Consider the following 22,524-nt stretch of genomic DNA (forward strand, 5'->3'; position numbering starts at 1 on the left):
TTTACTTACAATTCACTTTTACCACTTTCTGTGGTCGGATGAAGTTACTCGTCAGTGAAAGAGTTCTGGCATGTCAGTTATCAGGGGGAAATATCAATTACTTCATGTTATGTTATCCACATTACAGCTTTATTTGGCTGTACCGCCAGCTTGCGAGTCCACACGAGACGTCTGCATGTTGCGAGGACACGCGGAGGTGGTGAGTACGTGTGTGGACGGCGAGGATCCCTAGGGGATATTTTGCCGCGATAGATAAACTGCGTGTGCCTTACACGGCTGTTGTGTGAATATGGAAGAGGTTCCTTTCTTCTCGTGTGACTCAGTAACACTAATAGTTATGACTTCATTTTAACTGACTTACTTCAGTGGCGGACGAACGACCTGGGACTAGCCCGGCCGATTATACAAAATCTGGATAGCGTTTATCGACCTGTGTTTTTTAAAGTCACCCTTGAATTGCTTCTTATAAGGCAAATCCAAGATTAAGCCTTAGTTTTTTCAAATAAGAGTCTCTTTTGGCTTCATTCCTGTAGTTTTATCGCTTTCATAGATTTTTACAACAGTTGGAAAATGATGAATTTGGTAGACAAAGATATCCAGACTCTGTAGAATCGGCCCGAGTTCATTTTCATTATTTTAATTCACGTTTATGTATGATGAAAATAGTGTGCTTCACCTGATAATCCATCGTTTCGTGTTCACAGCGTGCGTAATCAAACTCTTGCGTTCTTCACGGAGAAACTGAATACTTCAGAGCTTATGGTGGATCGTGTCCTGGAGGACTTGAAGAAGCTGAAATCAGTTGGATCTGAGGCAGCAGCCGTGCGAGACCAGGTTGATCTGATCAAGGTGGGTAGGAAAAATTGAGGAGAGTTCATTCATTATGTCCCGTTGTACAAATTACACCTGTATACAGGGTGTATAAAAGTAATACTCACTTTGTGAGCTACACAATTAGAAGTACTATTGTTCTTAATAACAATATGAAAATCGCCTTTTCTATCCACGCCGTAGTGAAGATTAATATTAGAGGGTTCAAATTTCATGAAAAATCGAGCAAAATTAAATATACTTCTAAGACCCAACTGTGATTATTTGTGAAAAATTCAGCAACTGTAAATGGTCTATTGCATGTAATGCCAAGTGTAGATATGTAAGTCATAAGGGTAAATTATAGATTTCATTTTGGGCATTTTCCTGGATGAAGAAGACAACATCAGACTCTGGCTGCTTACTGTACATACGAATGCTGGATAGCGCGATCCACCGGACAGTGATTTTCTCAACTGTTGGAAAAAATGCCCGAAAAGCAATAAAACTATTTTAACAGACGTCAAAGATGAACCTCAATTTAGAAATATTAAGTTTAATCCAGGTTTTATATATCGAATAACGAACAATATGATAGTGATTGAAAAGTTCATTATCCGATGGACGGCACTATCCAGTTTTCGTACAACCAACCCAGAGGGTCAATGGCTGATAGAAAATGCCTAAAATTTCTACTATAGCTAAGAAAAAATCGCTTGAACATTATTTGCATTTTTTTTAATTCGGAACAGCAAAGTTGTACATGGATTTAATGCAATTTTAGTACAACAAAGAAAGTGCTTTTTTATCTCTGCCCTTCAAAGGAAGTCAGTTTACATCAGTCGTTGATTTTCAATTTAATTCATGCCCCACTTATGGTAATTGACTTATACCTACCCCGTCTCGTGACAGTTTTTGCATACATTCTCCACACTTGACTTCCCATTTTTTGTTTGCGAGAGACTGCTTAAATAGATTCCTTGAATACGAAATGCAGACTTCCTCTGCTCGCTGTAGTGTTGTTGTTATATGATGTCGTGTTTATGGCTCGTTTAGAAGTCCGAAGGCTTCCTACAAAAGCATCTGACTGAATTCGAGGAGTCGAAACGGCAGATTATTGAAATGGAAGACAAAGGTTATCTTTCGACCGATGGTTTTGAAGGCACGTTGAAGATTAAGACTGTTGAACTCGAACCGCGTATGACTGCAGTAGAAAAGCAATTTTCTGACACCAAAAATAGGTAAGGGAGAGTTTTAGAGGCTCTATAGCTAGTCTAATATACCCCAGGCGAAGTAATGGCAAAGATACTCCCGTCTGGGCAGTTGCCTGCAGAGTATTCGAGCCTAAAGGCTATGCTAATGTTTGTTTCATTTTCATGATAAGTGTCACCTTGAAGACACGCTTTGTGCATGAAATATATAAACTAAAATATATTGTTTACAAGCGAATTTTCAGCTGGAAAAAGTTATCTAACGATGAGAATAAGGGCATAATACTTTGGCTAAAGCTATGCACACAAATGTAGGTTATATATCAAGGTTTTTATAGAAGCGGCGTTTTGCCCTAACTATAGACATCTTTGATAGTAAATTACAACGATAAGGATTACCGCTTTGAGGACAATGCATGGTATTGTGTTCAAGATTATGATTGCTCTAATTTCTTTGGTAATTTCCAGTTAGGAGTCCAGTTATCACGTATCTACATACAATTTAATATTAATGACGTCATTAGAGGTCAGTTGTGTATCCAAGAGCAAATTTAAAGAATTCATAACGCGAGTTCAACTAATTCACAGCAAAGACTCAGTGTGTTGTGATTACTGAAAATCTACTGTTTATTTAAGATTTAGTTTATACATCAAATTTTGGTCGCATCAAATGCAATTAAAAAATAGATTATTAAGTTAAGATACGGTTTATCGTCTGATTATTCGTTGTTTGAATTGCATTTGACGCGACCAAAACAGCGATTTCCTTTCTTCACTGCAACAAAGTCACATAGACCTTGCCGTGAGAAAGTTAAAATTGCTAGAATCGCCTTTTATAATGATGAATGACTGTCTCTATATGATCTTAGACTGACCAAGGGTGTAATCAGTTTCCATGGGCAACACAAGGATGACGTAAAGAAGTGGTTAAAATATTGTGAAAGGAAGTTGAACGAGATTGATCGCGATGCTGTTGAAATAAACGCCGTGTATGACGAGTATTCCAAACTACAGGTAAGATGTTCCTCGTCGTCACTCGTTTCCATTCGCCATAATGGCATGACGTCATTTTTATTCGACTGAATATCTTTGGTTTCGCATTGAAAAGTGCCCTAACACAAGTCTGAAACTGACCCTGATCCTATCTACAACCGAGAGTTAAATTATATTTTAATACCTCAACACGCAAGCCCGCGAAACTGAGGATATCATGACGCCATGTTTATTTTCATGGTTGGAAACAAATGAGGACCTGTTTCTATCGGAAGCTGATGTTTCCACCACATATTCCACGCGAACTTCCTGTACTTCTGCAAAAAACAGACTTGAAACTTCTGCCTTTCAACTTGCAAGAACTTATCAACATAAGTTCATAACAATTGTTGAAGTGATAACCAGTGCAACTTCTTGTGCCGGTGACCTTGAAGCAAGTTGTCTTTCCCACGAATCTTCAGGTTACCCCTTACCTTTGAATGGTTGTATTTCTTCAGGAGTTGAGACGGGAGATCATCAAAGGAGAGCAAGGTTTTCTCAACACACTGGAGTTGAACGAGAGATTGGTGGCGGAAGCCATGTTGAGTGAAGAACAAGGACACGAATATCAGGGAGAAATTCAGGCGATTGCTAAATCAAGAAATGATCTGCAAAGAAGAATACAGGATACGAATTCTAAGTAAGAAGCCTTAGTCCTACATGTACTGGATAGTTCTATCAGTTCTAAACTGTACTTCCTAGAAGTCCAGTAAGGATAATCTCTTATTGATCCAGTGTTACTACAAGAAGAAACCTAAACTAAATTAACTTTATTTATACTGGATAGCTCTATCAGTTCTAAACTGTTCTTCCTAGACGTCCAGTAAGGATCATCTCTTATTGATTAAGTGTTACTACAGGAGGAAACCTAAACTAAACTAACTTTATTTATACTCGATAGCTCTATCAGTTCTAAACTGTTCTTCCTAGAGGTCCAGTAAGGATAATCTCTTATTGATCCAGTGTTACTACAGAAGGAAGCCTAAACTAAACTAACTTTATTTATACTCGATAGCTCTATCAGTTCTAAACTGTTCTTCCTAGAGATCTAGTAAGGATCATCACGTATTGGTGCAGGTGTTGCCTGATTATTTCGATCACGACGTTCCTATTTCGTTTCAGATTGTACACGCAGCTGGTCGAAGGTCTACAAGGCATTTTGTCTTCTTCGATTCACGCTTTTGAAGAGATGGAAACAACATTGAAAGAATTGAAGTTGTCAGGAGACTTTGATACAGCCACAGAGCAAATGGACAGTGCGAAGGTTTGTTCATTTGAAATACTAGAAGTGTTACTTACAGTATTAATACTAGCCAGACTAGTCTAGTACATATTGCTTTTCAATTGTTTCAATTCAATTTAATTCACCGCGAGGGGATATCGCGTAGCTCAAATTTTTGCACTATTTTCATTTGCAGAACATTACCGAAAGCGCTGTCGACTTGGAACAAAAGGCACAGGTGACCCTGGAGATAGCGAAGAAAATAACGACGTTTGGTATTCTCATCCTCAAGGAAGAGGACAAATCCAGCGTGGAGGATAAAATCAAACAGTTGAAAGAATATGCGGCCAAAATGACTGCAAAGTCGCGTGCCGAGTTCAACCGGTAGGTTGGAGTGAAAATTTACAAAATACACTGTTTAGCTGATCTCGCAATGTACATACTAAAACCAGGAAATCACAGATGACAGCTTGATCAGTTATGCTCTCACAGAAGCAACTAAGTTTATCCAGAAAATTTTAGAAGTTAAACTGCATTTAGGTCTCCTCGCACCATCCAATTCTCCCCCCCCCCCGATCCATTCACTTTTGATGCATGGAATATAGCCTGTGTTTGATTAAAGCAGTATTGCATTAGATTGAGTTGATTTGCCGCCTATACATTGTAAGTGAATGGACTACAAAACATCCATCACAAGTGAGTTGGTTGGGTCTGACAGAATTGGATCGTATGATAATACGTTTGTGTCCATGATGACTGCACTGTTTTTCCAAATCGAGCACAACAGCCATTCATCAGTCTTCTTTTTATATTTTGACGGGATATTGTTTTAGCAGGTTGCTAGACGACTATTTAGTGATGTTCAGAACGCAAGTTGATGAACGGAAAACGTGGATTGCCGTGAGCGAGAATAGAATGTCCTCATCTTATTTGGAAATTGAAGATCTGCCCGGATTCCAAAAAGAACTCAAAGAACACAAGGTGAAATGATTGTGTCATTCGCCTTCGTATCAGGGGCTTTTGCCCAACGGACTTTTGTTCCGATGGCCTTGTACAAGGGGCTCGTGTCCTTGGCCAGCGGATAGGATAAAATTCAATCATATTGCAATTCTTAGAAATTCTTAGAAGCAAAGAATTAAACTACGTCTGCCTTTCTGTTGTAGAAAAACGATCAGAACTTTGATTCAATTGAAGTCCACCATAATTTGCACTTTTGCAGTTCTGGTACAGCACAATTGTTCTTGGAAATGCTGAATTCTGTTTCCATTCCCATTTTCTAGGAATTCCAAGAAGAGTTATCTCATCGAAATATGGAGAAGATGTCAAACGCGGCGGACAGGGTGACCGAGCTCGAGACGAACTACAAAACGGACGTGCGAAATTTGGAGAAGAGATGGCGAGTCTTGAAACAATGGTCTGATGATTATTCTCTGGATTTACAAAGAGTCGTAAAGGAATGGAGACTCGTGAAACAAGAGGAAGAAACGTTGGTGAAATGGTTGGACCCGAACGAAGTAAAACTTTCGGAAATTAACGGGAAAATAAATTGGGCTGATGAAGAAGGGATGAAGAAACAGATTACAGACCTTAAGGTACGACGAAGTAATATATACAGATTTACCGCACAGATTTACCTTTATGCGAACTTCTATCTATTTAAAAGCATAGTTTGTAACCTATATAAAAGCATAGTTTGCAATCTATTTAAAAGCATGACATGCATAAAACACGATGTAAGCAATTTCACGTTCTTTCTTTAGAAACTTCAATCCGAACTTGAGGAATATGGAGTAGTATTATCCAACACTCACATCAAAGGAATGGCCTTGATGAAGTTTTTGAACGATGAAGCGGCTGCGTCGAGAACCATAGATAAAGATCTTTCTCAGTTGGACAGAAGATGGAACAATATGGCGAAGGAAATTATAGCACGGATAGAATTGGTAAGGCGCCTGATGCATTCACAGCGATACAAACAATATATTATTCGCATGAGTTTGTTTTAAGGCCGTTTTCCGCTTCAACCGTATCGTATCGAAATGTAGCGTATCTCATTGTTTTAAAGTAATAGTGAGCTTAAGCAAGTGACGTTTTTGACAACACAAACGGCATGAGCAACGTGAAAAGACTGGGTCAAGGATTGTGATTGGTTAAAAACAAAAACTTTACTTCCGGTCAACGTACGTGTTGTCAAAGACGTCACTTGCTTAAGCTCACTAATTTGTCCTGGTCGAATACTTCGGAAACAAAGAAATACGCTACGTTATGTTACGATACGGTTGAAGTGGAAAACAGGCCTTAGAGTTTTCAGTAAAAGAGAACCGCGTACCGTAGTACGCGAAAAACCTGGGAACGAGGATATAATAGAGTATATGTTCACATTAACAAGTTACCAAACAAAATCAACGTTTTGTGTTTCAGCTGCGGAATATCCAGTATAAACTTGCAGACCTGAAGGATGCGAAGAGTCGGGTGAATACGTACATCGACGAAACGAACGCGGAACTTGACGAGCATGAAACGAAGGCGCAGCGTCTGCGAGGTAACATGTCCAACGACATGGAAAACGGAGAAACGGCAAAGGAGAAGAAAGTTAGGATGAAAAAAGAGCGGGAAAATCTTCAACAAGATGTTGCAGGGCTGGTTAAAAGTTTAGAGGTGAGAATACGACAGTCGGGCTTTTGTCTGTGGAAGAAGTTATTGAGGGAATAGTCTGATATATTCTTTCATTGATGCAAATGTGGCATGAAAATCATAGATCTTGCCGGTGTTGTAGTAATTCCTCTTTACCTTCCAACAGGATAAGATCGCGGACTTTCCAAAAAACCAAGCTCTCGTCGATCGCATCAACTCCGTGAGCGAAGACATCGAGAACGTTGCTGACGAGGACTCGAAAACTGCGCTCCACGATGAACTACTAAATTTCAATGCGAGATGGCAGGTGATTGTCACGAGACTAGAGGATTACTCAGATACCGATCTCCCTGATCAGAACTCATTCGGTTGTATGGGCTTTATGAAAAAGAGACTAAGCGGTTCTGCATTCTAGCGGCCCAGACCAGCTCCAAAATCCCCCCATATTGCAATATTTATACAACCCCAACCCCCCCGTAGTTATGTATTTTTCTATGAAACGAGTATTTATAGGTGACAACATTATATATATATAGATATGTTATTTTATGTTATTATCAAAATCACATTTCGCCCGACCGGCGAAGTAAATTTCACAGTATGCATTTTCAGAAGTAGCTTAAAATTGTGGGAAGTTTAGAATTTGAATTTTTCTGGTAGGTAGAAAAATAGAAAAAAGGGTTCTATATTTGCGCGTTTATTTGGAATAGCGTGTGATCACTTAATCCTTCATTGATGCGCAAATGCGCAGGACATTGAAATTCGCGAAGAGCGCAAAATATTACTGGAGCGCGGGCTTATAACGAGACGATGATTAAAATGGTATTTAGGAGCGAATTTAATGCCAAAATTTGTATGTATATATTCAGTGGTGGTTTGCATGTAAGTTTTCAATGGATGAGTAACTTGCAGTAGCGTAGCCAGCCGGACGATTTGTCCCGCTATGCTAATATTTTGGTGTTCACTGACTGTGAAAACAATAGATTTTTTTAAGGCATGAATAATTATAATAACTCGAAATTTACATAGCGGGACAAAATCGTCAGGCTGGCTACGCCACTGGTTACTTGTCTGGTGAAACCACACGTTCCTAGTATGACTAGAACATTTTGTAATGCAAAACGAAATATATAAGGATTTGCTACATTTATTGGGGCATATGACTGGTGTATTGTGTATCTAAGGCTGTCTGACAGTTACTGATGTTTAAATAAGAGCTTTATACAGCAAAACATTCGTAACTAATTCACTCGTTCATATCTGTCAATAGAAGAAAATCGAACATAATATCGCAAGTGTTGTGCGGCTTTGACACGAGGCAATGAATAAATAAATAAAGAAAAATAAATGGAATTGAGTATGAGCGCACGATCTGGTGGCCTAGTGACTAAAGCCAGAACCCTTCGAATGGTGAAGTGAAGGTTCTGTTCCCGGCAGCCACAAAGAATTCCTTTTTTTAAATATTTTCGAGGAGAATATTGAGTCGAATAAAAGCTACTCTCGTTCTCCACAAGCTCTGCTGGCCTAGTGGTGAGGGTCATGATCTACGATTTGATAAGCTGTAGGTTCGAATCCCGGCAAAGGCTCGATTTTCCCACCGAATTGTTATTTCATTTAATTATTCTTCGAAGAAAGGCTTAGGAACAAAAATAGTTCATTTTCGCCGCCAGCTCGGGTGGCCTAGTGGTTAAGGTCATGGCCTTTCAGCTGGTAAGTTGCAGATTTGAATCCCGGCGAAGTTTTTATTTTTCTCGATGATTTACTATTTCGTTTAAAATTCTTCCAAAAGTATTAGGTTAAATTAAAAAACCCATGGGTGTTCGACAGACGAGAATCGTTAGAAACAAGATCTCGTGGTCTAGTGGTCACGGCGGTGGTTAATTGAGTGGTAAGTCGATGGTTCGAATCCGGGAAGAAATATTTTTCATTCTGACTTAAAGGAAACAAGCAAAAAAGAACGAATGGAAAGCTTTAACACAAGGACTTGTAGCCTAGTGGTGAGACAATGTTGTAGCATGTTGATGTCTGTTCGATGGTTCGAATCCGTGAACGTATGGCAATGTTTTTCATTATGCCCTTTGAGAAAAGGATACAGTAAGACAAATAACTACAGCCTTTGAACACGAAATATACTGGTGTAGTGGTAAAAGCAATGGTCTTGTTAATGGTAAATTGATGGTTCGAAACCGTCCAAAAGCATTTTTCATCCTGATCCAAGACAAGGGTATAATAAAAGAAATAACCATTCTCATCTTCGGGGTTTAGTGGAGCAAAATTTTTTTCATTATGACCTTCGAGAAAGGAGCTGAAGTAAAACAGATAAAAAAAGCGGTTCAACAAAAGATCTACCAGTCTAGTGGCGAGGGCCATGGTCTTAAAAATTTTAGGATAGGTAAATGCGCTAAGATTAATTTTAAGGATAGGTAGAGTTGATGAAAGGTATATGAGTTCAAAAAGACTTGCGTTTAGGAGAGCAGCTCGGGGTAGTAGGACTTGGCGTTGCTAAAATCCCCGTCAAACATCAGTTGCCGAGGTTTTGACACGCATTTCGCCACGGGGGCGTTTTATAGGAATAGACTTTTGCCTTCCGTATCCAGGGGGACCTGTTTCTGCTGATAGTCTATTCCTAAGCAAATTCCCCCCTGGCGAAATGCGTTTCTAAAAGTCGACAATTGAAGCTTGGCAGCGATTTTAGAACCGGCAAGGCTCCTCCCACTCGATCTGTTGCTAGCAGAATCCCCCCCCCTTTGAAAACCACGTGTGAAAAGAGTACTGGAGAGTCAGTCTTTGAGTTTGATGGGGAGAGACTATGACGCCCATGACACATCCTGTACGGCATGTTTATATACCCATATCATTCCAGCCGTTCAAGAGCTCAACTGTACAAGTTATATGCATTAGAGACCTTAAGATTGGCGTCTACGAGAAACGAACTTTGTGTTTTATACAACGAATGACCTTCGGATAAAGTAAAATAGGTAACAAAGCCGTTGAACACAAGAGCTCCTGGTCTATATGGTTCGAAGTTGGGTCGCTTCGATTAAAAATTTTCATTGCAAATGATATCACATGATAATATCGATTAATTGAGCAAAATACAGTAGCATATGAAAATCGCCAAAGTATATAACAACAATTCTACCTTCTCTTTTCTTAAATAGTTTATAATAAGATAATAATTTCGATGGAAAAGTATACGTACGTTGATAAGGCTAAAACGATCGCTTGACCACTTGCAAAACTACTGCGTTTACCTCTTATCTGCTGATCGTGCGGAAGACCCGACGCCACTGAAATTATTGTATCGAAAGTTGGTTTGGTTCGGTGACATTTTTTGTACTAAAAACGGTGCTTCATTTTTTCAACGGCGGCATACTTGTCATACTTATTTCAGAGATATTAAGTTGAATTTTTGGAAGGGATACGAAACGGTTGGGTGTTCGACAGACGAGAATGCATTAAGAAAAATGAATTAGCGTTGCCTTTTCCAAATGATCTGTTGGCGTTGTTGTGATTGCAATGGTATCGCATATGGTGAAGTGATGTTTAAATTGGTGTAGGCTTCCAACAATCACCAGTTAGCCTTGTGGTAAAGTAGAGGACTGTCAAGTACAAGATCGTGGTATCAAGAACAGTATGGTACGTTCCACATGGCGGTGGAAAGAAAAAGAAAAAAAAAGAAAATGTTAGGTTTGTTGCTCGGAGGAGGTTTGTACTCGATTAATCTTTGCAAATCAATGTTAATCTTTAGAGAAATCAGGAGATAGATAGGGTGAATGAGAGGTATATGAGTACAAAGAGAGAGGTATATGCGTCCCAAATGAAGCTAATGGTTACGGTGCGATTTTTTTGTATTTTTAATGAAGTTTAGTCAAAGGAAAGTACAAAAATTAACAATGCATTTTAAAAGAAAATAAAAAAATACAAGAATTAAGAATAGCCGAATTCATATTAGGGCGGGAAACTCATCTTAGACGGGAAAGTTGATAGTGTTGATAGTAAAAACCCGTACGAATATGAATTGGGATATGGATAAATTTATACGTATGATGGGTCGGGTAATGAGTAATCATTAGCCCCGTTTACACTACACTCAATTTATTGGCACGGCACGGCTAAAATGGGCACCCGTACCCATTTCATCTGTACTCGGCCTTTGTTTTGGTAGCCTGAACACTAATAAAATTGGGTACGGGTGCCCATTTTAGCCGTGCCGTGCCGTGCCGGTAAATTCAGTGTAGTGTAAACGGGGCTATTATACGATAATATTGAATTTTGTTTAGTTTCCTTTAGCCCTGTTCCGTCCTTGACCATGCTGATAGTTTACAAACTCATCTGCCATTTATCCTTTAAATGCATGGGAATTTAAGACGAGTTGCTTTTCCAGACGGGATTCCCGTCCATACGTACCTGTGACGGGAAAGTTAGACAGGAAAATTCGGACGAGAAACCCGTCTGTTATTCACATCAGACGAGATTCCCGTCTTCGATGAGTTTCTCGTCTAAGACGAGTCTAAATGTCTTGTGCTAGGCAGATATAAATAACGATATACTTGAATGCAGAGCTCTTGAAACACTCTAAAATACCAGTAATCTGTCTGTACCGAAATACAACAGGACCGGTCTGGCCGTTTTTACCGTGAAGGAAAGCGCCCTAGTCGAAATACCAGCTGGTCGTTGGCCGATTCCTCGAATATAAAATACGCTAATCTAACATTTGAACCTTTGGACTGAAGAGTTCAACGTCTTAACAACTGCTTGACGACCACATCGTTTGTCGATAAGCTATTGTTCTGCTGTTTGTTTGTTTGTTACCGCGGTTAACTGCGGAAATTGCGCTTTTGAACAGAACTTCTTTTTTCTTAGCGTATTTCATATTCGACGGTTCGTCTCTTTATACAACAAAGTTTTTGAATTAGATAGTCAATGTCTGTTTAACTGGATATTTCAGTGCGATTTCGGATGCAATCTACGAGAGTACAAGGTGTTTGCTTCTTGCCTCATGACTACACTGTTAATTTTGAGGTGCTAAAATAGCACCAGCGTAGGTGCCAAATCAACACATTGTGGTGGTGTTAAATAGAAAGTGCTATTTTGACACCAATTTCGGTGCTAATTTAACACCACCAAATCTGACATTACGCTAAAAGTGCCAATATGACACCTTATAATTTCAGCACCTTTGCAAGGTGCTGAAATAGCACCTATTTCGCAGACGGAAAGTGCTAAAATAACGCCAGATTGAGAGTTAAAGTATGGGGTGTCAAAATAACACTAAATAGCAATAGAGAATTTTCGACTTTATTACAAAGTCATCTTCAGACAGAATGGATAGGGAAAGAGCGGTTATTTAAGTTATTGGAAAATAAATCTGTATTTTCGAATCAATGTTTTAGAACAAGAAATTCCTGTGCGTTTTCGCACAACTATTCATCTGAGTGATCTGACGACATGGAAATTCGGCTTGTTCCTATGATACGAAAAAACCCAATAGAGACGAATACTAGACAAATGGTACATCGATAGTGATGCATTGTCCTTTTCATTTCATCAAACTATGTTATTCCGTGCTATATTTTCGGACTGCTTATGTATTGATTGCTACAAAGTATTTATTTCGCAATCGCCTGATATGTATGTCCATATAAGGAACAAAATATAACACGTGATCAGCGCCTGTATGCAAATTTTGAGCGCGTCGTTTGAAAACTCTTTTGAATCGTATTTCATACTGCAGTGTTGAAGACGTTTTCAGCGTATTTTCTTAACTATTTTGGTACTTCTAAATATGCTGAACACCAACGGACTCACATAAGGAAATATCAAGACAATTGGCTATGATATTATCTCAGAAATATCTTGGTAAGTTGAATTGAATTGAATTTGATCGAGTACCACGTTCGCTCAAACGGCCAAATCGCCAAACAAACAAATGTGTGTTATTTATTATTGTAGAGAAGCCAAATGAATTCTACTTTTAATACTGCGATGATCTCTTTAGCAATCTGGGTCAAAGAAAATATCATTGCAATAATAGGTATCTATTCATGTTTATTTTACCGTGATTTTATGAAGCATCTGCGCTAGGCTCTTATATAGTTATATTGATGTAATTTAACGATATTTTATCCTATATTAGCAGTTGACAATTTGTGCCCTATTTGATACATTTGATGTTAGAGAACGTTTTTTGTTTCATGGAATATATGTGCCTATGTAATATGTCTTTTGATAACATTATTGAGACATAAAATCTCCTACAGGTTACCTGAAAGTACTATCTAATAGCCTGCTGAAAAAATTGAATTCAACTTGTATTCTTACAAATACTGTCAGTCATTCAATTGCCCAGCCATTGATTGTGTTCTATAGTGAGGTTGAATTGTGGACTGATACATTTATCAACTATAAATAAATCTACAATACCTATGATTAATTATAATTCTTGTCTATTTTAAGTTTTCACCAAGATTGAATGAAGGCCTCAAATGTGGCAAATTAAGGGGAAACTGTAATTCTAATGATATGACAAGGGTATGAAGGGATATTTACTGTCAACAATGAAAGTGTATACAATTAATGTATCCAACCATGGAAGAAAAACAAAATATTTCATCTATGATAATTTAGAAATATCCCTTCCTTGCTGACTCAATTGTGGTTGTGGAACAGTAAGTGATAACCTTGTTGTTGTAATCTTTATGATTATCTGTGTTTGCCAAACTTGGTTTCTGTCGACCCTTTTCATCTTAGATTTTGTATTTTGTGTGGTTTGTATTTTGAAAATATTCCTGAAAATCCTAATCCTGATTTTAAAATGTTCCTGAACTAGGGTGTCAGTATAGTTGAATAGTTGGGAGTAGGAAATTGAATCTGGTTGTAGGCATGCTATCAAAAAATACAGTATAACACCTCTATTATACGTATATACCCTTTATTAAATGGATCTGATTGTTAAACATGATAATTCAATTCATTCTGATACAGGGTTCATGGACCATAACAAGGCCATAGATTGAAACAATTTTAGAAGAATATCCTGCACTACAGCTCATTACAGAGGTAAGTTTGCTTTTAGTTTACAGCATTCATGTTGATAGAAGATACCTGTTGGATTGATGTCAAGTGCTCTATTTCAACACTTTGCCATAATTCTTGTTAACAAACAATCCAAACAGATAATTGACTGTCAAATTTCTTTGTTCGACATAATACCCTACCCCTAACCCTAAGTGTGACAAAACTCTGTGGGCTGATTTTGTTTTTTAGACACTTTTAAAGTCCTCTTTAAAAATATTTGTTATTTATTATACGTTGTTGATTCCATAGATCAGGACCCAAGGCTAATTCGTTCAGAAGACCTTTCAGATGTTCAAACTTTCATGATTGCGGTGGAGGGGCAAATGTTAACTTATCAAAGAACAGACTCAACTTCATTTTATCTACTAAACATGGAGTACATTGCTGGTGAGGCAAATGTGTGTGCATTTTTGGAAACTGCTCTCGTCGGGAAGCCTTAGGACAAAAACTTTTGAAGGACTTTAAGTACCGTAAAATTTTAAACATTCTTGTAGCTACGTAGATTTTCCAGTCAGAGCATATGAAGAAATAAATATTTTTTAATCGAATTTGGTCTACTTCGTATGATTATAGCTTATGCTATTTAGTCGCTCCATTGCTAGCGCTAAAAGTGCAAAAACTAATCCACACAAACTTCAGGTGTTAGATTAACACCAAAAGTAGGCGTCAAACTAGCACCAAAGATCGTGCTAATTTGACACCTTAATTCGCGGTGTCAATTTAGCACCCGATATGGTGTTATTCTGTACCTTTTTATTTGACACCTTTTTTGGTGTCAATATGACACCGCAAAATTAACAGTGTATACGTGTTATACACATTGAAATATACATTCTTAATTCTTGTACTTTATTCTTTTAAACCTATTTTGAAATGCATTGTTAATTCTTGTACTTTACTTTGACTTCGCTTCATTAAAAATACAAAACAATCGCACCGTAACTATTAGCTTCACTTGCGCCGCATATAACTAACTTAGGCATGGAAAGATAGTGCTCTAACTTAAGACACAGACATGCTGTAAGGTTGTTTACGTTTTAGACTCCCTTTTTTCACTTTTTTAAAATTCTCCGAGATATTTTTTGACGAAGAAGTATTTTGTCTTGGGCTACCTCTGTTTTAAGACAAGTGACTGGTAAGTTCAGAGGTAGTGGTTAAATCCTGTTCAGGGTATAAAAAACGTTTAATAAATCAATAAAATTCTAAATGCTCTTTGATCACTTCATTTCCTAACTGAACCAACCACTTAAGCTTATAGTATATGCAGAGAGTGAAAAAGGACACTTTACGGTTATTAAAATACTTTAACGCTATTTGAAAACGATAAAAAATCAAATTTAGTATACAGAAACACTGCGCAGTCGCAGTGAACGAATATTAATCCCACAATCACCACATTGAGCAATGTCTTATATACTAAGCCTTCGGATTTCGAAGAAAGGTTCTTCTCAACCTTGCTTATTGCCAGGTTTGATTATAACGCCACCATAGTGTTAAGTCGATGGTTCGAACCCAGTACTTCTGTTTTTCATAATGTGCTTCGCGAAAAGGATAAAGTAAATTAAATAACCATAGCAATTCCGCGCTAGATCTTGCAGTGTTGTGGAGAAGACAATGGTCTCCCAAGTGGTAAATCGATACTTCGAATCCTACCTTAACCGTTTTTCAAAATATTGACTTCGGGAAAAGGATCAAGTAAATTAAATAACCTCAGCCGTTCAGCACAAGATCGTGTAGTGTTGTGGCGAAGACAATTGTGTCCCAAGTGGTAAATCGATGGTTCGAATCTTACCATAACCGTTTTTCATTATGAACTTCCTGAAAAGGATGAAGTAAATTAAATAACCATCGCAATTCAGCACAAGATCTTCTAGTGTTGTGGTCAAGATATTAGTCTCATGTGTTGAGAGTCAAAGGTTCGAATCTCGTTTTGGATGAAAATTTTAGTTATTAATAAAACGTGGTAAGGTTATGGAGAATAAATTGGTGTAGGCTTCCAACAATCACCAGTTAGCCTTGTGGTAAAGTCGTGGACTATCAAGTACAAGATCGTGGTATCAAGAACGGTATGGTACGTTATGGCCGTGGGAGAGAAAAAGCAAAAAAAACTGGTAGGTATGTTGCTCGGGGGAGGTTTGTACTCGACAAATCTTTGCAAATCAAAGTTAATCTTTAGGGAAATCAGGGGATAGATAGGGTGAATGAGGGGTATATGAGTACAAAAAGACTTAGTAATTGGGCGGGCGGCCTCGGCTCCCGGGGCAGGGGGAGGGTATAGGTGAGAAAACAGTATATAAAATGTTTAAGTCTTTTTGTACTAATTTAAACCTCTTTACCCCTATTTATCCTCCTATTTACTCCTATCTATCCCTACTTTTACCTATCCTCATATATCCCTAACTACCCCCTAGCACAATTAAATGTTTGAAGAAAGCTTGCTTTGAAAGTCAGGAAAGCCGGGGGAAAGAGAACCCCCCTCAGTCTACTCCTCGCCCAAGGCGAGGGCATATTTGCCCTCTCGCTCTACTCGTCTCACACTCACAAATTCTCACTTTTTACCTTTTTCGGTTTCTCCAGGGCTTGAACCATCGACGGTATACTTGGCAGATCATCGTCTTCACCACTACACCACCAGTTCTTGTGGTGTAAGCCTAGAGTTTTTTATTTTACTTAATCCTTTTTTAGAAGGATCTGTGACGAAACGTAAATACCTTTTGATAGGATCTCAAATGAAATAACAATTTAAATGAATTCATTTTAATGTTTATCATTTATTTTCTCAAATCTCACGCACTGTATCTTTACAGGCTTTACTATCGTATTCGTAGCTTGTAACATATCACATACAGGAATGCAGTGACTTGAAGCACTATCTTCTATAAGTTAGTTATATGTGGCCCAAGTGAAGCTAATGCTTACGGTGCGATTGTTTTGTATTTTTAATGAAGTGAACTAGTGAAGTCGAAGTAGAGTACAAGAATTAAGAATAGCCGAATACTAATCTTACTGAGACTGGAAAGTTAATAGCCGTAAAAACCCGTCTGAATGTGAATTGGAATATGGAAAATTTATACGCGTGTGATGCATGGTTTGGGTAATACGTAACCATTACGATAACAATTGTGTTTATTTTCCGTAGCCTTGTTCCGTCCTCGATTGTGATGATATTTCTAATCTATTCTGATTTACTGATCCGTCTAACTGATGCGAATTTAAGACGAGTTTTTCTTCCAGACGGGATTCCCGTCTAACTTACCCGTCTCTTAATTTAGACGGGAAAGTTGGACGGAAAAATTAGGACGAGAAACCCGTCTGTGGGGTTCACATCAGACTAGTTTCCCGTCTTTGATGAGTTTCCCGTCTTTGATGAGTTTCCCGTGTATATGAATTCGGCTAAATGTATATAACTCGTATATACTCATGAGGCAACAAACATTTCATCTGAAATTGCAAATAAGCAAATATCCAGTTAAACGGATATTAAATATTTATTTCAAGACTGTTCCTCGCCGGTTCGTCCAGCCGGTTCGTCGAATATAAAATACGCTAATGTAATATTTGAACCTTTGCAGTAAAGAACGTCTTAACAACTGCTTGACGACCACATTGTTTGTCGATAAGCTATTGTTCTCTATTTCACTTAATCGTTTCTTCGAAGAACTTCTAAATGAATAATTATGAATCGTTGCTGTAATATTGCTGTCTGTTTGTTTGTTAGCGCGGTTAACTGCGAAAATTGCGCTTTTGAACTGAACTTCTTTTAATTTTTCTTGTTGTCTCATGACTATACGAGTTATATACATTTAGCCGGGAAACTCATCAAAGACGGAAACTCATCGAAGACGGGAAACTCGTCTGATGTGAACCCCACAGACGGGTTTCTCGTCCGAATTTTTCCGTCCAACTTTCCTGACTAAATTAAGAGACGGGTAAGTTAGACGGGAATCCCGTCTGGAAGAGAAACTCGTCTTAAATTCGCATTTAGAAGGATCAGTAAATCAGACTAGTTTGAGAAATATCAGCACGGTCAAGGACGGAACAAGACTACGAAAAATAAACACAATTATTATCGTAATGATTACGCATTACCCGACCCATCATACGTATAAACTTATCCATATGCCAATTCATATTCAGACGGGTTTTTACTATAAACTTTCCCGTCTAAGATGAGTTTCCCGCCCTAATATGAATTCGGCTATTCTTAATTCTTGTACTTTTTTCTTTTAAAATGCATTGTTAACTTTGGTACTTTACTTGACTTCACTTCATTAAAAATACAAAAAAATCGCACCGTAACCATTAGCTTCATCTGGGACGCATATAACTAACTTATGGCAATTGGGAAGGTAGTGTTTTAGAGAACTGCACAACTGTAATTTACTTTAGCGACAACACAAATGGCTAATATTGTGTGCGTTTTCGACGAGAAAATAAATCATGAACGTTAAAGACATAATAAAGTGAATTGTTATTCATTTGAGATCCTATACCCATAAGGTATTCAGTAATATAAAAAAATACAGCGTTTCATCGCAAGATCGTGCGGTCTACTTGAAAAGGCAGTGCTCTCCGAGTTTGATGGCGATGGTTCGAGTCCCACATGGGAATGATTTTTTCTTCTATTTCATCAAAGATCCTTCCAAAAAGGATTAAGTAAAATAAAAAACTCTAGGCTTTCACCACAAGAACTGGTGGTGTAGTGGTGAAGACGATGATCTGCCAAGTATACAGTCGATGGTTCAAGCCCTGGAGAAACCGAAAAAGAAAAAGGTAACAAAGTGAGAATTTGTGAGTGTGAGAGGAGTAGAGCGAGAGGGCGAATATGCCCTCGCCTTGGGCGAGGAGTAGACTGAGGGGGGTTCTCTTTCCCCCGGCTTTCCTGACTTTCAAAGCAAGCTTTCTTCAAACATTTAATTGTGTTAGGGGGTAGTTAGGGATATATGAGGATAGGTAAAAGTAGGGATAGATAGGAGTAAATAGGAGGATAAATAGGGGTAAAGAGGTTTAAATGAGTACAAAAAGACTTAAACATTTTATATACTGTTTTCTCACCTATACCCTCCCCCTGCCCCGGGAGCCGAGGCCGCCCAATTACTAAGTCTTTTTGTACTCATATACCCCTCATTCACCCTATCTATCCCCTGATTTCCCTAAAGATTAACTTTGATTTGCAAAGATTTGTCGAATACAAACCTCCCCCGAGCAACATTCCTACCATTTTTTTTTTCCATTTTCTTTCCACCGCCATGAGGAATATACCATACTGTTCTTGATACCACGATCTTGTACTTGATAGTCCACGACTTTACCACAAGGCTAACTGGTGATTGTTGGAAGCCTACACCAACTTATTCTCCATAACCTTACCATGTAACATTAATAACTAAAATTTTCATCTAAAACGAGATTCGTACCTTCGACAGCCGACACATGAGACTAACATCATGACCACTAGACTACAAGATCTTTTGCTGAAAGGCGATGGTTATTTAATTTACTTTATCCTTTTCACGAAGTTCATAATGAAAAACCGTTATGGTAGGATTCGAACCATCGATTTACCACTTGAGAGACCATTGTCTTCACCACTAGACTACACGATCTTGTGCTGAAGGGCGATGGTTATTTAATTTACTTTATTCTTTTCACGAAGTTCTTAATGAAAAACGGTTATAATAGGATTCGAACTATCATTATCCTCTAAACACATGCCAGAACAAAAGTTCTTCCACAGAATCCTGCCAAAAGATTAGATAACGATAGTCGGTGTGTGCCTGTGGTGTATGAGTTCAAGAGTTGTCGGCTTAGTATATACGACATTGCTCAATGTGGTTATTGTGGGATTATTACTCGTTCACTGCGACTGCGCGGGGTTTATAAATACTTAATTTCACTTTTTCTCGCTTTGCAATATCGTTTAAGTACGTTTAATAAACGCAAAGTGTCCGTTTTCACTCACTGCATTTACTGCAACCTAAAACCGGTCAATTTTTCAACAAATGGAGTGAATTAAGGACATTTAAAATTTTCTTGACATCATGCAATAGTCCACACAGTGCACGAATGACCACGTGCATACATCATATGCGTAGAGAATTAAAGACAGTACACTTACATGCACGACGCATGTCTGTAAGTTGCAATTAGCATACTAAAAAAAGGCCAGATAACGTTTCGAACCATGGTCATCTAGATTGCGAGAACGTTGTCTTCACCACTAGACCACCAGCGCTTGACGTTTAAGGCTACGTTTATCTCAATCCTTTTTTTGGGTGAATAATGAAAATCATTCTTCCGAGGATTCGAAATACCGACTTGAATGTTGCGAGACCATTGCCTTCAACACTAGACCAAAAGAGACCTTATGATTCACAGGTTCGTTTTTTTTATCTTACCTAAATCTATTCTTTCGGGTGGTAATGATAATTGAACCTCTATACTTTTTAAAGTACGATGTGCTTCTGAATTTCGCGATCGAACATTTAGGTTCGCAAGGCATCTAAATGCGAATATGAACTGTATTGTTTATGTTCAGAAGCTCTATATTAAAGACTGGCACGTGCGCCGGAGTTAACGCCAGAACAGGCGTCTTGTTTAATTTAAAGTCTCCAAGGAAATGAGTAAATGAAATAAGAAACTTTCATCTTCACCACCAGCAGCGGTGGCCGAGTGGCTTAGGACAGTGGTTAATCCTTAAGCGGCTGTGTTCAAGCCCTTGTCCTTTCAAGACTTTGAAATTAAATAAGAATTTTCAACTTATTTTTTACACTGGAAAGGCTTGAACCACCACCGCTTATGGACTAACCACTGCCCTAACTTACTCGGCCACCGCTGCTGGTGGTGGATAGCGAAAGTTTTTTATTTCATTTAATCCTTTCTTTGAAGACTTTGATATTAAATAAGAATTTGCAGCTGATTTTCTTGACACTGCAAGGGCTTGAGCCACCAATGTCTACGGACACTAACCTAACCCACTCGGCCACCGTTGCTGGTGGTGAAAGGTAAATGTTTTTTATTTAATTTAATCTTTTCTTTCGAGACTTTGAAATTAGATAAGAATTTGCAACTTTTTTGACACTGGAAGGGCTTGAACCACCGTCTATGAACTAAGCACTGTCCTAATCAACTCGCCCACCGCTGCTGAAAAACGAAAGTTTTTTTATTTCACGGTGGTGAAAGACGAAAGTTTCTTTGTTTTCTAATCATTTCTTTGCAGACTTTGAAATTGATAGAGGAAATCTTAATTTCTCAATTTCAAAGTTTTAGAGTAGCGTTAAAGTGCCCTTTTTCACCATTGTTTTTACCACAAGACTATAAGCGCTTGCTAAACGCAGCGTGTTTGACTGCATCAGTGGAAGGCTAAGTATATATGACATTGCCTAATGTGGTGATTATGGGATCATTACTCGCTCACTGCGACTGCGCGAGAAATGAAGTGAATGAAGGACATTTGAACCAAACTCTCTCAGTTTGCGAGATTATTGTCTTAAGCATCAGGGGCTGGTTGTATCAAGCCCATAAAATCTATAATGTCCAGCACTAATCTACGGGGAGGGGAGGGGAGAGGGGGCATCCCTGCGACATGATACACCCCCAAATAATAGATTTGCGAACGCCCGTCACTTATTTGCGAACGCTCGTCAAGTGATTTGTCCAATTCTGATACTTTAAACAAAATAAGATAACATGAACTCGCTTTCCGGTAAACAATAAGAGAAAAACTTCTATCAGAAAACAAGCCCATATGGAGTGAAGTTTGAATTCTGGCTTAAGAATAATTTTATAACAACTTAAAAACACGGCAGTGGAAATCTGCCCATAAGCCATCCTCGTTTAGACAAACAACTTACGTTACGTTCAATACAGTGACTAGTAAAAATATCTCTTTCATCTTCACGTTTGTCTTGATAACTGGCTGTTAAGTTAAACCTAAAACGAAAAAGTTTCCAATAAATCATGTAATTTCCAATTTTTGTTCTACAAAGTATTAGTTACAAAGCTCACAAGTCTCACTTAATGACTTACCCACATCGTAACCAATCGTAACCCTAATTCACCCTCTGTAATCCAGTCCTTCATTTCAAAGCCCCCCGCGCTTCATATTCGAAAATACCATTAAATTCAGCATGAAACTGCAACTCCTTCCACACCAAACTTCTCTGTTGACTTTGCAGCTAATGTGAAACTTATTTCATCAGTCGCATGTCTCGAATTTGCACGTCGCTATCTCGAATTTCACCATATTTGATTTTACCTCAGTGGAATGATTTTACTGGATTTTAGATTTCACCAACGCCTCCTGGCCGCCGCCATTTTGAATTTGACCGCACAGGGACTGGGGAGAGCATTGATTTATTCGGACTGGATTTCATTAAGGTGGTTATAAACCGATAAATTTTTTGTTCAAACCAAACCGTTTGATGTTGCACTTTTTAAAACAGTGTTTTCCGGTACATTTGACCATGGTCGAATTAAATTTAGGATTTTACTGAACAAGGACTGCGGGATTGCCGATCAGTAAGCGATATATTT

At 38.3% G+C, this 22,524-nt stretch overlaps 1 protein-coding gene and 2 long non-coding RNA genes across 5 annotated transcripts in view; 2 read left to right on the plus strand and 1 right to left on the minus strand.

Moving 5' to 3' along the window:
- Window positions 1–7,893, plus strand: part of LOC114537192 (dystrophin-like) — a 55,835-nt gene extending 47,942 nt beyond the window's left edge. The window contains exons 84-94 of one of the 2 annotated variants that reach the window (XM_028558325.1): window positions 705–849; window positions 1,867–2,051; window positions 2,891–3,035; window positions 3,512–3,693; window positions 4,176–4,317; window positions 4,472–4,659; window positions 5,109–5,256; window positions 5,556–5,867; window positions 6,036–6,218; window positions 6,697–6,933; window positions 7,076–7,893. In XM_028558325.1, coding sequence (XP_028414126.1) covers window positions 705–849; window positions 1,867–2,051; window positions 2,891–3,035; window positions 3,512–3,693; window positions 4,176–4,317; window positions 4,472–4,659; window positions 5,109–5,256; window positions 5,556–5,867; window positions 6,036–6,218; window positions 6,697–6,933; window positions 7,076–7,324 — 2,116 coding nt within the window. In that variant the 3' untranslated portion in view covers window positions 7,325–7,893. The remainder of the gene's footprint in view (window positions 1–704; window positions 850–1,866; window positions 2,052–2,890; window positions 3,036–3,511; window positions 3,694–4,175; window positions 4,318–4,471; window positions 4,660–5,108; window positions 5,257–5,555; window positions 5,868–6,035; window positions 6,219–6,696; window positions 6,934–7,075) is intronic. The other variant, XM_028558333.1, reaches the window with a different exon arrangement.
- Window positions 7,894–11,986: 4,093 nt separating this feature from the next.
- On the plus strand, window positions 11,987–14,478 carry LOC114536216. 2 transcript variants are annotated; one of them, XR_003688415.1, is made up of 6 exons: window positions 11,987–12,771; window positions 12,865–12,946; window positions 13,369–13,443; window positions 13,540–13,580; window positions 13,897–13,971; window positions 14,239–14,478. It is a non-coding gene; the product is annotated as an uncharacterized LOC114536216 (long non-coding RNA). The 2 variants fall into 2 exon arrangements; XR_003688414.1 differs by having other exon boundaries at window positions 13,369–13,580.
- Window positions 14,479–19,645: 5,167 nt separating this feature from the next.
- Window positions 19,646–22,305, minus strand: LOC114537235. Its single transcript, XR_003688566.1, has 3 exons — window positions 22,018–22,305; window positions 21,843–21,921; window positions 19,646–20,337 (listed from the first exon to the last, which is right to left on the minus strand). It is a non-coding gene; the product is annotated as an uncharacterized LOC114537235 (long non-coding RNA).
- Window positions 22,306–22,524: the final 219 nt, after the last annotated feature.

Source organism: Dendronephthya gigantea, unplaced genomic scaffold (assembly GCF_004324835.1).
Source record: "Dendronephthya gigantea isolate DGI-Jeju-01 unplaced genomic scaffold, DenGig_1.0 000002F, whole genome shotgun sequence".
Classification (NCBI taxonomy): domain Eukaryota; kingdom Metazoa; phylum Cnidaria; class Anthozoa; order Malacalcyonacea; family Nephtheidae; genus Dendronephthya; species Dendronephthya gigantea.